General features: G+C 42.6%; 1 protein-coding gene across 1 annotated transcript in view; it reads left to right on the forward strand.

The window, feature by feature from the left end:
- alox12 (arachidonate 12-lipoxygenase) overlaps positions 1-13,241 on the forward strand; it is a 72,123-nt gene that overhangs the window by 3,118 nt on the left and 55,764 nt on the right. Inside the window, exons 2-4 of the mRNA XM_073048887.1 lie at positions 5,789-5,987; positions 9,898-9,979; positions 12,349-12,471. Coding sequence (XP_072904988.1) covers positions 5,789-5,987; positions 9,898-9,979; positions 12,349-12,471 — 404 coding nt within the window. The remainder of the gene's footprint in view (positions 1-5,788; positions 5,988-9,897; positions 9,980-12,348; positions 12,472-13,241) is intronic.

The raw sequence follows: 13,241 nt of genomic DNA on the forward strand, positions 1-13,241 counted from the left end.
GGCAGCATCCTGGTGAACCTCTTCTGCACCTTCTCCATGGCCTTCACATCCTTCCCGTTTGCTCTGTTGTAAGTTACCCCTGGTGTAAATTGGCTCTAGTGTGTTACTCTGGTGTAAATTGCCACTCATGCCTTACTCCTCCTGCAGGTTACACCTAAAGAAGTCACATCTTCCGAAACTCACTCCTATTGAGTTCTTCTTGCTTTGAGTTATTCCTTGGTGCAGGTAGGAAACATAACAAACAAATGAGATTTGATAGGCACTCAGTGCCTATAAAATGTATTCACCCCACCCCCCCAGACATTTTCATCTTTTATTGTTGTACAACATTGAATCACCTTGGATTTAATTTGGCTTTTTTGACTCAGAAAAAGTCACTTTCATGTCAAAGTGAAAATGGATCTCTATAAAGTGATCTAAGTTAATTACAAATATAAAACACAAAATAATTGCATAATTACTCACCTCTGTGTGGATTGGTCTCTATCAGCTCTGCACACCTGGACTGCAAATTTTCCCTATTCTTTGTTACAAAACTGCTCAAGCTCTGTCAGATTGCATGGGGATCATGAGTGATCAGCCCTTTTCAAGTCCAGCCACAAATTCTCATTTGGATTGAGGTCTGGACTCTGACTTGACCACTCCAGGACATTAGCTCGGTTGCTTTTAAGCCATTCCTGTGTAGCTTTGGCTTTATGCTTGGAGCTATTGCCTTGCTGGAAAACAAATCTTCTCCAAAGTCGCAATTCACTTGCAGACTGCATCAGGTTTTCCTCCAGGATTTCCCTGTAATTTTGCTGCATTTGTTTTAGCCTCTACCTTCACAAGCCTTCCAGGACCTGTTGCAGTGAAACATCCCCACGACACAATGCAGCCAGCACCATGCTTCACGGATGATGTTATTTTGCCAAAGTGTGGTGCTTGGCTAACACCAACTGTAGAGTTTAGTCTGATGGCCAATTTTGATTTCATCAGACCATAGGATTTTTTCCAGCTGACTTCAGAGTCTCTGTTATGCCTTCTGGAAAACTCTAGCTAAGATTTCATGTGAATTTTTTTCAACAGTGGCTTTCTCTTTGCCACTCTCCCATGAAGCTGTGACTGGTGAAGCACCTGGGCAACAGTTGCTGTATGCACAGTCTCTCCCAACTCAGCCACTGAAGCTCGTAACTCCTCCAGAATTGTCATAGGTCTCTTGGTGGCCTCCCTCACTAGTCCCGTCCCCTTCTTGCATGGTCACTCAGTTTTTGAGGACAGCCTGCTCTAGGCAGACTTACAGCTGTTCCATATTCTTTCTATTCAGCAACTTGGAAATTTTCCTGTATCCATCTCCTGACTTGTGGTTTTCAAGTCAGGAAAAGTCAAGAGTTGCTTGGAATGTTCTTTTGTTTTCATATGTCAGGCCACTGACTCACCAGCAGTTGCACCTTCCAGATATAGGTATATTTTTACTATAATCAATTGAAACACCTTGACAGCACACAGATCTCCATTTAACTAATTATGTGATTTCTGAAACCATTTGGCTGCACCAGTGATGATTAGGTGTGTCATATTAAAGGGGGTGAATACTTAAGCAATTAATTAGTTTGTGTTTATATTTGTAATTAATTTAGATCACTTTGTAGAGATCTGTTTTCACTTTGACACAGAAGTGTCTTTATCTGTAGACTGGTGTCAAAAAAGCCAAATTATATCCACTGTGATTCAATGTTGTAAAACAATAAAACATGAAAACTTCTGGGGGGGGGGGGGAATACTTTTTGTAGACACTATATGTCAGAGAACAAATTGTAGGAAGTCAAGGGGACACGGTGTCATAGTGGTTAGTGTAATGTTTTTACAATCTGGTGATTGTAAGGTCGGTGTTTAATTCCTGCCACTGCCTCTAAGGTGCAGTTTGCATGTTCTTCTTCCCGTGACTGCATGGTTTCCTCTGAGCATTCCGGTTTCCTCCTACTTCCTGGAAATGCACATCAGGGAGTTTCCACCTGGGGTCCACGGACTCCCTGGTTAATGATAGGGGTCCATGGCATAGATAAGGTTGGAAACCCTGGGTTAGGGCTAATGAGCCGTAGGCAGGGTATGTTGGTGCTAGAAGCATGGCAATACTTGCGGGCTGCTCCCAGCACAATCCTCACCGATTTGATTTGACGCCAACAAAGCCTTTCACTGTATGTTCAAATGTACTCGTGATGCAAATAAATCTAATCTAAAAAAAAAACTAGTGAGGTGGTGTTCACGGGTTCAATGTCCATTCAGAAATCAGATGTCAGAGGGGAAGAAGCTGTCCCTGAATCGCTGAGTGTGTGCCTTCAAGCTCCTGTACCTCCATCCTGATGGTAACAAAGAGAAGAGGGCATGTCCTGGGTGATGAGGCTCCTTGATGATGGAAGCCGCTTTTCTGAGGCACCGCACCTTAAAAATATCCTGGATACTACGGAGGCTAGCACCCATGATGGAAATGAATGAGTTTACACCTCTCTGAAACTTGCTATGATCCTAGCAGTACCCCCTCCACCCCATACCAGACAGTGATACAACCTGTCCGAATGTTCTTCACAGTACATCAGTAGAAGTTTTCAAGTGTTTTAGTTGGCAAACCAAATCTTCTCAAACTTCTGATGAAATATAACCTTCTTTATAGCTGCATCAATATCTTGGATCCAGGTTAGATCTTCAGAGATTTTGACACCCAGGAAAGTGAAATTGCTCACTCTCTCCACTTCTGATCCCTCTATGAGGAATGGTTTGTTCCCTCATCCTACCCTTTCTGAAGTCCACAATCAGCTCTTTGATCTTACTTACGTTGAGTGCAAGATTGTTCACTGAGTATATTGATGTATGTTTGATGAACAAACTCAAATCTTGTTTAAAAAATTGCTCAATATTTTCTAACCTTGCTGAAAGCATTGGCAGATATGAGTGTGGATTATGACTGCTGTTATCTTTCTTGGCACGATTGATAGTGTTTGTGTAAGTGGGTGCAGTTCTCGAGCTGCCCACAAAACATTCATGGCAAATAGAGATAAACTTGGAGACACAAGGAAGTGCAGAAGCTGGAAAATATGGCAAACTGCTGGAGGAACTCAGTGGGTGGGGCAGCATCTGTGAAGGAAAATGGACAGACTACCTATTGGGTTGAGACCCTACCTTGGAAGTTGGCTCGCTTCCTCTCGTACCAGAGTGGCTGGCTTCTTTCCTATATGGAACTACACCTCCTACACTGCTGCTCATCATAAAGGACCCCCATCACCCAGGACATGCCCTCTTCTCATGGTGACTGTCAGGAAGGAGGTACAGGAGTCTGAAGGCACACACTCAGTGATTCAGAAACAGCTTCTTCCCCTCTGCCAACTGATTACTGAAAGGACATTGAACCCATGAACACCACCTCACTACTTTATCTCTGTTTTTGCATTACTTATTTTTGTTTTTGCATTACTTATTTCTGTTTTTGCATTACTTATTTTAACAACTATTTAGTATTCATATACATGCTTACTGGAATTCAGTTTTCCCTATATATTACGCATTGCACTGTACTGTTACCACAAAGAGAACAAATTTCAGACCATAGGCTGATGTTATTAAACCTGATTCTGATTCCAATACTGGTCTGCCATTGCCATGAACACCTGTAGCTTCCCAACTCCGGAATTCCAATTATTTGACTTCTGGCCAATTGGTCCTGGCAGCCAGAGTTCTGTATTGTTGACTGAGAGGTTTGAGTTCATGCCTCCATGTTGCTGGAGAATTTAAATTTAGTTAAAAAAAAAAGAAAGTCCTTCAAAAAAAAAAGAAACAGTATCCAAGAAACTAATGAGATGTTGTAAAAAAAACCCCAGAAAAAGCTAAAAGGCATTTATCAGCTCAGAATCAGAATCAGGTTTAATATCACCAGCGTATATCGTGAAACCTGTTAACATTGCGGCAGCAGTACAATGCAATACAAGATAAATATATAGAAAAATGGAATACAGCAAGTGTATTTATATTAGATAGTTAATTAAAATAAGTCGTGCAAAAACAGAATTAAAAAAAAAGTGGTGAGGTAGTGTTCATGGGTTCAATGTCCATTTAGAAATTGAATGGCAGAGGGGAAGAAGCTGCTCCTAACTTGCTGAGTGTGTGCCTTCAGGCAGAATCAATACAAAGAGAAACAGAATTAATGTCTAAGAGAGAAGATCCTTCATCAGACTATGAAGTTAATATTGAAGCTGAAATAACAGAAGTAAACTTTAAATACTGTTTATAAAGTTTTAAATAGCCATGTAATTTTAACATATTCTTGCAGTGGTTTTTAACACCACAGGACATTAGGCCATTTAGCCCATTGACTGAGTTATTATCCTCCTCAATCCCATTCTCCTACCCCCTCCCTGTAACCTTTGACGCCCTGACTAATTGGGATCCTAGCTGCCTCTGCTTTAAATATACTGAATGGCTTGGCCTCCACAGCTGTCTGTGGCCATGAATTCCATAGATTCGCCACCCTCTGGCTATAGAAATTCCTTTTCATGTCTGTTCTAAGTGGATACTCTTCTATTCTGAAATTGCGCTAGACTCTCTCTGGTGAAAAATCAACCTGGTTTCACTCTCTGCAGATGCTACCTAGCCTGCTGAGCTTTTCTGATATTTTCTGTCTTTATTTCAGATTTCCAGCAATTGCAGTTTGAATCTTAAATGGACCCTCTGGGGCAATTAGGGATGAGTGATATGTCAGTTTTCATCTTCAGTGAAAGCATAAAAAAACAAGAAGATTTAAGGGGAGACTTCCAGAGCTGTGGACAACCAAGACTGATTAAATTTGCTCCAAATCATCACCTTGAGGATTCTGCTCAGTCCTTCCTATTTCTGTCCCTCTGTCCGCCTGTCTCTCTCTATTTCTATCTCCTTTTTTGTCTCTTTCTCACTCTCCCCCTCGCTCTCTTCCACTCTTGCTCTCTCTCCCTCTTGCTCTCTTTCTCTCTCCCTCTTTCTCTCTCTCTCCCCTCTTGCTCTCTCTCCCCCTCTCCTCCTCTCTCTCCCCTCTCTCTCTCACCCTCTTTCTCTCTCTCTTTCCCCTTTCTCTCTCCCCCTTGTTCTCTTGCTCTCTCTCCCCTTTTCTTCCTCCTCTCTTCTCTCCCTCCCTCTCTCTCATCCCTCCCTCTCTTTCTCTCTTCCCTCCCTCTCTCTCCCTTCCTCTCTCTCCCTTCCTCTCTCTCTCTCTCTCTCTCTCTCTCTCTCTCTCTCTCTCTCTCTCTCTCTCTCTCTCCCCCCCTTTCTCTTGCTCTCACTCCCTCTTCCTCTCTCATCCTCTTTCTTTCCTCCTCCATCTCTCTCTACATCTTTCTCTCTCTCCTGCTTTCTCTCTTTCCCTCTTCCTCTCTCTCTTCCTCTTTCTTTCCCCTCTCTCTGCCCCCACACACCCTCTCTCTCTCTCCATCTTTTTCTCCCCCTCTCCATCTTTCTCTCTCTCCCCCTCTATCCCTCTCTCCATCCACCTCCATCCATTTTACGGAATAGGCCCTTCCAGCCAAATCAGCTATGCTGCTCAGCAACCCTCCCGTTTAACTTTTGCCTAATCACAGGACAATTTACGATGACCAATTAAACTACCGACTGGTCTGTCTTTGGAGTCTTGGAGTAAGCCAGAGCACCCGGAGGAAATCCACACTGTCTCTCAGGGAGACCTTACAGTCTCCTTGAAGGTTGTGCTGGAATTGAACTCCAAATTTGATGCCCCAAGCTCTAATAGCATTGCGCTATCTTATTTAGTGACGCGACCTCTGATTTGATTGGCCAGGTGCATGAATACGGGGTGGAGAGTGAGAAGGACCTGGGTTGCATCTGGTGGGTGCAACTGGACAAGGAGAAGTTCCTGGTGGAGGACAATTGGTTCTGCCGCTACGTGATGGTGCGGCCACCTTCGGGAGAGAGCCTCGTCTTCCCCTGCTACAGATGGTTGTGCCACAATGACAGCGTCTGCCTCCGGGAAGGAGCAGGTGAGACTGTGGGAGAAGGGTTGGGGAGGTAGCGAGGGTTCAGGAAGGGATTCCGGAGGGTGGGATCGGAGACACAGACATTGCTGTTTACTTGTGGCAGTGAGCTGCAGGCTGAAACTGGTGGAACATGGATCACTTAGAAGGTTGTAGGGAACCATTACAGTTCCATTACAGTGAGCATCTGCTGCTGTATAAAATGCAGTACTGGTGTGTAATGCAGATAATGGCAGGAAAAGTTCATGTCACTTGTGCTTGTGGCACTTTCTGTGCACACTACAGATAACAGCAGCAATCTGTAGAGAGTAGTGTTCCCATTGTGTAACATAGAGAATAACAGTGCCTATGTATGTTATGGAGGGTAGCAATCCCTATGTATATTACAGAGCGTAACAGTCCCCATATAGAGCAGCCTTTCTCAACCCTTTTGCCCTGGAGGAACCTTTGAAATAATTTTCAGGTCTCAGGGAATCCCAACGTAAAAATTATTACATCTACAGCTCACAGTACGTTAGCATGATGAGTAAGTTGCAGATATAATGATCCAAAAATAATTGTCAATTATTTGTTCGGCAGAGAATGAATTTTAGCTAAATGTTCTTGGAAAAAATGGGTGGTTAAGCTTAGCTTACCTTTCCTGAAATTAGTCTCTCCCTTTCATAAATTTTAAAAACTCACAAGGCAAACATCATAAGTTTCTGTTGAATAACTGGCTTAAGCCGAAATGGCATTTAGTTTTACTAAAGGTAGATTTAATTTAAATAAAGGTTGTAAATTGATTTTAATTATGCTATTTACAACATAAAATGTTATTGACAATGTTGAAGCAGTGTGTTGTGACAATGTCAGAATTTTGTTTTACAAGAGAAATGAAACCTCTTGTGGAGCCAATCATTGATGGGGCAGCATCAGTACTGATGCTAACACAGTTCCTTCAAGACAGACCTTTATGTTTCCAGATATGAAGACAAAACATTAAACATATCTTGCCCTTTGCTTGTTTTGGGCAGCTCTTTGCAGTAGAAAAGGGTTTCTTGAATTTCGCCATCATTTACAAATCTTACAAATGCTACAACATGACATTTATTGGTGAAATCTGTGGACTCATCAACCTGCATAGAGAAACTGTTGCTGTTCAGTTTATCACACAAAACTTCTTCAGCATCACGTGACATGTAGTCAATATGTCAAATTACTGTGCTGTTTGAGAATGAAACCTTTTCCATTTCTGACACTGAACTATGTTCAACCCATTTTATCCACTGTAATTTTACATGCTGGTATTAATAGGTTTTCACCAACTGTGTGACTTTTCCTTTTCTAGGTAATAACTTCTGTTACTAAATAACTTCCTTCCTGAGTCTTTTTACTGTGACTTTATTCACAAAAGCTTTACTCTGTTTTGAGATTCCAATACTCATTTAAAATAATCAGCACTTTTACGTGTCATCTGGCTGAGATTTATCGTTCAATGTTGTTTTCAATTTTGCTGGAGCCATCGCCAAATTTGTAAGTTGTTTGGTACAGACTGGAATAGGACAACTTGGAATAGTTGTTTGGAATAGGACAACTTGGAATAGTTGTTTGGAATAGGACAACTTGGATCACCCCTCTGTGCAAAACCCATCGATAAGTAGCTTTCATTTGAAATTTATTGTGTCTGTTGTTGCATAACAAGAATGACGTAATAAATAACTGAAAGAGAAAACTGCAAAAATACAAAAACTTCACAATACAATTCACTTCTAACCTACACAATCGACCTTTTGCAATGATTACAACAACAGCAAAGTAGCAGGTCAGCAGCTAAGTGGCAGTGTGTTTTTAAAAAAAATCCTTTAGTGTGAAAATTTCCCTCCAATTTTCTCCTACACTGGTTGAGTTTGTTCACTCCAATAAATTAGTCAGTGACCCTTAAGGGAAGTTGGGAGATAATTTGGGAGGGAGAGGCTGACATCACTGCCCAAGCTGGGCGAGTCCATCTAATGCTTGGAATTCGCACTTCATGGCCCTCATTATCCTACCATCCTCCCCTCCGTGCAATACAGCTCTCACTAATTATCAGCCTACCATCCTCCCCTCCATGCAATACAGCTCTCACCAATTATTACCCTACTGTCCTCCCCTCCGTGCAATACAGCTCTCACTAATTATCAGCCTACCGTCCTCCCCTCCATGCAATACAGTGCTCACCAATTATTACCCTACTGTCCTCCCCTATCTCGTGTCAAAAATTGAGAATGGACTGAAGCAAATAAATACAGTCCCACTGCACACTGCCCTACTGCTCTGAGAGATATTGAACGAGATTGCTTACAGGGCTACTCGACCACTGCCCATCACTGGTCAGCATCGTTAGTATCCCAGAATGTGTGAAGTTCAAAAACTGATGTTTATTTTCTTTTAATCACAACTTCTCATGGAACCCTAGGCTTCAGGGGAACCCCAGTTGAGAAACCTTGCTACAGAGAGTAGTGCTTTCCATGTATATAACTGAGGTTGCACTTTCTTGCATTTTTACTACAGAAAATAGCAGTCCCTATATGTGATAGAGAGCAGTGATACCTATATAATGATATAAATATCACTCTCTGTAGATCATGGAGAAAACCAGTTCCTGTGTATATTACAGACAACAGTAGTCCCATTGCATAGTACATGAAGTAACAGTCCTTGTATATATTTCATACAACAGAAGTCCATGTGTATATTACAAAACACAGCCTCTGAATATACTTTAGACTAGAGAGAGTAGGGGTCTCACTTTATATTACAGGGAATAACAGTCCTGTGTAGGTTACAGGCAGCGGGAGCAAAGTAAACATATATATGTGACACTGTGTGTCAGACAGAGTGATCAGCTGTACTGGGGCTCCACAGGGGTCTGTCCTGTCTCCCTTTCTCTTCACCATCTACACCTCGGACTTCAACTACTGCAGAGTCTTGCCATCTTCAGAAGTTTTCTGATGACTCTGCCATAGTTGGATGCATCAGCAAGGGAGATGAGGCTGAGTACAGGGCTACGGTGGGAAACTTTGTCACATGGTGTGAGCAGAATCATCTGCAGCTTAATGTGAAAAAGACTAGGGAGCTGGTGGTGGACCTGAGGAGGGCTAAGGCACTGGTGACCCCTGTTTCCATCCAAGGGGTCAGTGTGGACATGGTGGAGGATTACAAATACCTGGGGATATGAATGGACAATAAACTGGACTGGTCAAAGAACACTGAGGCTGTCTACAAGAGTCAGAGCCGACTCTGTTTCCTGAGGAGATTGAGGTCCTTTAACATCTGCCGGACGATGCTGAGCATGTTCTACAAGGCTGTGGTGGCCAGTGCTATCATGTTGGCTGTTGTGTGCTGGGGCAGCAGGCTGAGGGTAGCAGACACCAACAGAATCAACAAACTCATTCGTAAGGCCAGTGATGTTGTGGGGGTGGAACTGGACTCTCTGACGGTGGTGTCTGAAAAGAAGATGCTGTCCAAGTTGCATGCCATCTTGGACAATGACTCCCATCCACTCCATAATGTACTGGTTAGGCACAGGAGTACATTCAGCCAGAGACTCATTCCACCAAGATGTAACACTGAGCGTCATAGGAAGTCATTCCTACCTGTGGCCATCAAACTTTACAACTCCTCCCTCAGAGTGTCAGACACACTGAGTCAATAGGCTGGTCCTGGACTTATTTCCGCTTGGCATGATTAACTTATTATTATTTAATCATTTATGGTTTTATATTGCTATATTTCTTCACTACTCTTGGTTGGTGTGAAACCCAATTTTCCTCGGGATCAATAAAGGATGTCCGTCTGTCTGTTAATGTCAGACTATGTGCATTTTACATCGGCTTTTGTAAGTACGATCTGCCGAGCATGCCTGTGAACTTGATCGTGTAATCTCTTCTCGCCACAGCTAAGCGACCCACTGATGACACATTACCCATCTTTCGGTCGCATCGTCAGAGGGAGCTCCAGGACAGGCAGAAGCTGTACAGGTAATGGTGGCTGGCCCCTCACCCGCGGAAGGGCAAGCAGCCAAATTTGTTCCCAGTGATTTCTTCCCCAAGGAGGCAAATCCCAGGCTCCACACTTCTAGCTCCCTTCCATCATGGTGTTGAGATTCTGTGGGGATATATCAGAGGATTTTCCTCAGATTAGAAGGAAAAGAGGAGAAGATGGGAGACTGGAGCTGAGGGGGAAAATGGATCAGCCATGATGAGATGGTGGAGCAGACTTGGATGGGCCAAATTCTGCTCCTAGATCTTATAGTCTTATGATCTAAAATGCATTTGATTTTCATTATTTTAAAGTTTTTATTATTTATTAGTGTTCTTGTTTTTAGAATTGCTTAATATTAAAATAGCAAAATCAGTTTTAATAGTCTTTAAAGAATCTGCAATTCAGTGATTTAGAGTCAGATTTATTATCACTGACTAATCTGATGTGAGGTTTGCAGCAGCAGTACAGTGCAGAGATATAAAAAGCATGGAACTATTTGCCAGGGAAATGGGACCAGCTTCGATAGACATCTTGGTGTTGGGTATGGAATGATGCACATCTGGATGGTACACAAAACAAAAAAATTCACTGTATCTCAGTACATGTGACCACTGATCTATTAGTATTGCAGGGCCAGTATCTACTCAGTGGAGTGAAGGGCCAGCTATACGATAAAGTAAATAGTGGGTAGAACCTTTTATAAAAAAAATAAACTAATGACCTATTCGATGGCCGGCATGGTTGCTAAAACTGGACAACAAAGATTTTGCTTCCTGAATACTTCTGGGACTATCTTACGGATTTTGGGCTGCTCATCATGACAATCACCATGAAACTTCCTTATCACGCACCATTTTCTCAAATTGTCTATATTTGTTATTTCAATTCATAATTTAAGTCAGAATAACTGATAGTGAGATTAAGAAAAGCATTTTTGTTGGTCCATAAATCAAACAGGTCATCAATGACAAGCAATTCGAAGAACTTCTAGTGGGACTGGAGAAAATTCCATCTAAGGCATTCAAGGATGTTGTTGAAAAATTTCTTGGCAGCTACAGAGCACCAAACTATGTGCGGCTGGTTGACAATATCCTTCAGCACACAAAACCTGAAGTGCAACCCTTCACTGAAGATTCATTTTCTGCATTTCCGTTTAGACTTCTTCCCTGTAAATCTTGATGCTGTCAGTGACGAGCATGGTGAAGGATTTCACTGGAACGTTGCGGTCATGGAGGAACTGGAATCCATCAAAGCTGGCTGATTTAACAATAATTATTGTTGGACGCTTAAGCAAGAAGCCTCAGACACTGAGTACAAACAAAGATCAGCACTTTTTCACAAACATTTTCAGCTTAGTTGTCTTAGCAAAGCATCAGACTACTATGCAATTAAAGGCATTATATTCAATAGAAGTTAATGTTTGTTTCTCTAAATTCCTACGTGATACAAGTGGTGTGAAATTATATTTGTGTTCAGTTTCAAAAACAAAATGTGAGGAAGCAACACTTTTGAAAAAAATTGTTGTCCAGTGTAATTGATATACTGTAAATAGTGGGAACAACCTTATAAAGGTTTCAGTGTAGCACTAGAACAGTGTCTCTGACCCTCCGTAGGTTTGCAGGTTCGAGTCTGCAGAGTGCAGATAACCTTATGAATTTGAGTTCAGAATCCTTCCCAGTGAGTGCGGGTTGGGATGTCCACAACCACCACCCACACAATGTCACAGTGAGCACTGACAAGCGACTGAATCCATGTGCAGAGGAACGGCAGGCTCACATGTAGAGACGGAAACAAGAGTTTATTCGGAGGAATTGCAACAGAACATCAGAGGCTCGACTGAGCCACACCTCAAGATGAATTATTCTCAGAACATGAACCCCATTAATGGGGAGTCCGCTTTAAGTAATCACAGCATGCAAAAAGTCCGTGCTAGTCAAAATAAACGGAACAAGATTTAACAGAAAGCAGAAGAGCTTAATGACTCATTGCTACCATCAGGAAGGTGGTACAGAAGCCTGGAGTCACACACTCAGCAGTTCAGGAACAGCTTCTTCCCCTCTACCATCAGATTTCTGAATGGACATTGAACCTATGAACACTACCTCACTACTTTTTAAATTTCTAATTTTGCTTAACTATTTAATATATGTGTGCTCTCTGTAATTCATGGTTTTGTTTTTTTTTCTCTATTATTATGTATTGCATTGCACTGCTGTTGCAAACACAACAAATTTCATGATATATTCCAGTGAAATTAAACCTGATTCTGATTCTTGATCAGACAGCTATTAACACATACAGGTGCACAGGCCCACAGGGCTCATGACACACAGTGTGCCAACACAGCCCGCTTTGTGTTGTACAGGTGGAAGGTTTGGAAGACCGGCGTCAGCAAGTGCATCGACGCTGAAACCGAGGACGACCTGCACCCGGACATCAAGTTCGACGACGACAAACGTGCCGACTTTGAGAACTCCCTGCACTTGGCGTGAGTTCAGCATTCGCTTTGAGTCGCTCCTTAAAGTGTGGTTGCAGCAGTGTGGGACTGGGAGTGTGGGAATGGGGAGCCCCTCCTCCAGGATTCTATTTATTTACTTATTCTATTTAGAGATAGAGGGCAGTAACAGGCCCTCCTCACCCACTGCTCAATTACACCTACACGTATGTGACCAATTAGCCTACTCAACCATATGTCTTTCTCAATGTGGGAGGGAACTGGAGCACCTGGAGGAAACCCATTCAATTACGGGGAGAGCGTCAAACTCCTTACAGAAGTGGTCTGAATTGAACCTGGTTCACTGATGCTGTAAGGTGCTACACTGCTACTATGCCACGTCGTGCTGTGCACCGACAGACGTCTGGACCGAGGTGTGGAGGAAGGACCAGCTCACATGTAAAGACAGAAACAAAAGTTTATTCACAAGGATTCAAATAGAATATTTGTTGCTAAATGTCCCTATTCTGACCTGTCAGTCCTTGGCCTCCTCTAGTGCCATGATTTGGCCAATCTCATGTGGGAGGAGCAACATCTCGTATTCCATCTGGCTCGCCTCCAACCTGATGGAATGAACAATGATTTCTCTAATTTCAGGTAATTACTCCCCTCTGCTTATTCTATCTTTCTCCATTCCCCATCTGGTTCCCAGCTCGCCCCATCTCTTCTCCTCACCTGTCCATCATCTCCATCTTAAATGCATGCCCTCCAGCGTTTGACATTTCTATCCTGGGAAAAGATTCAGACAGTCGATGTTATCCATG

This window comes from Hemitrygon akajei, chromosome 6 (assembly GCF_048418815.1).
Source record: "Hemitrygon akajei chromosome 6, sHemAka1.3, whole genome shotgun sequence".
NCBI lineage: Eukaryota > Metazoa > Chordata > Chondrichthyes > Myliobatiformes > Dasyatidae > Hemitrygon > Hemitrygon akajei.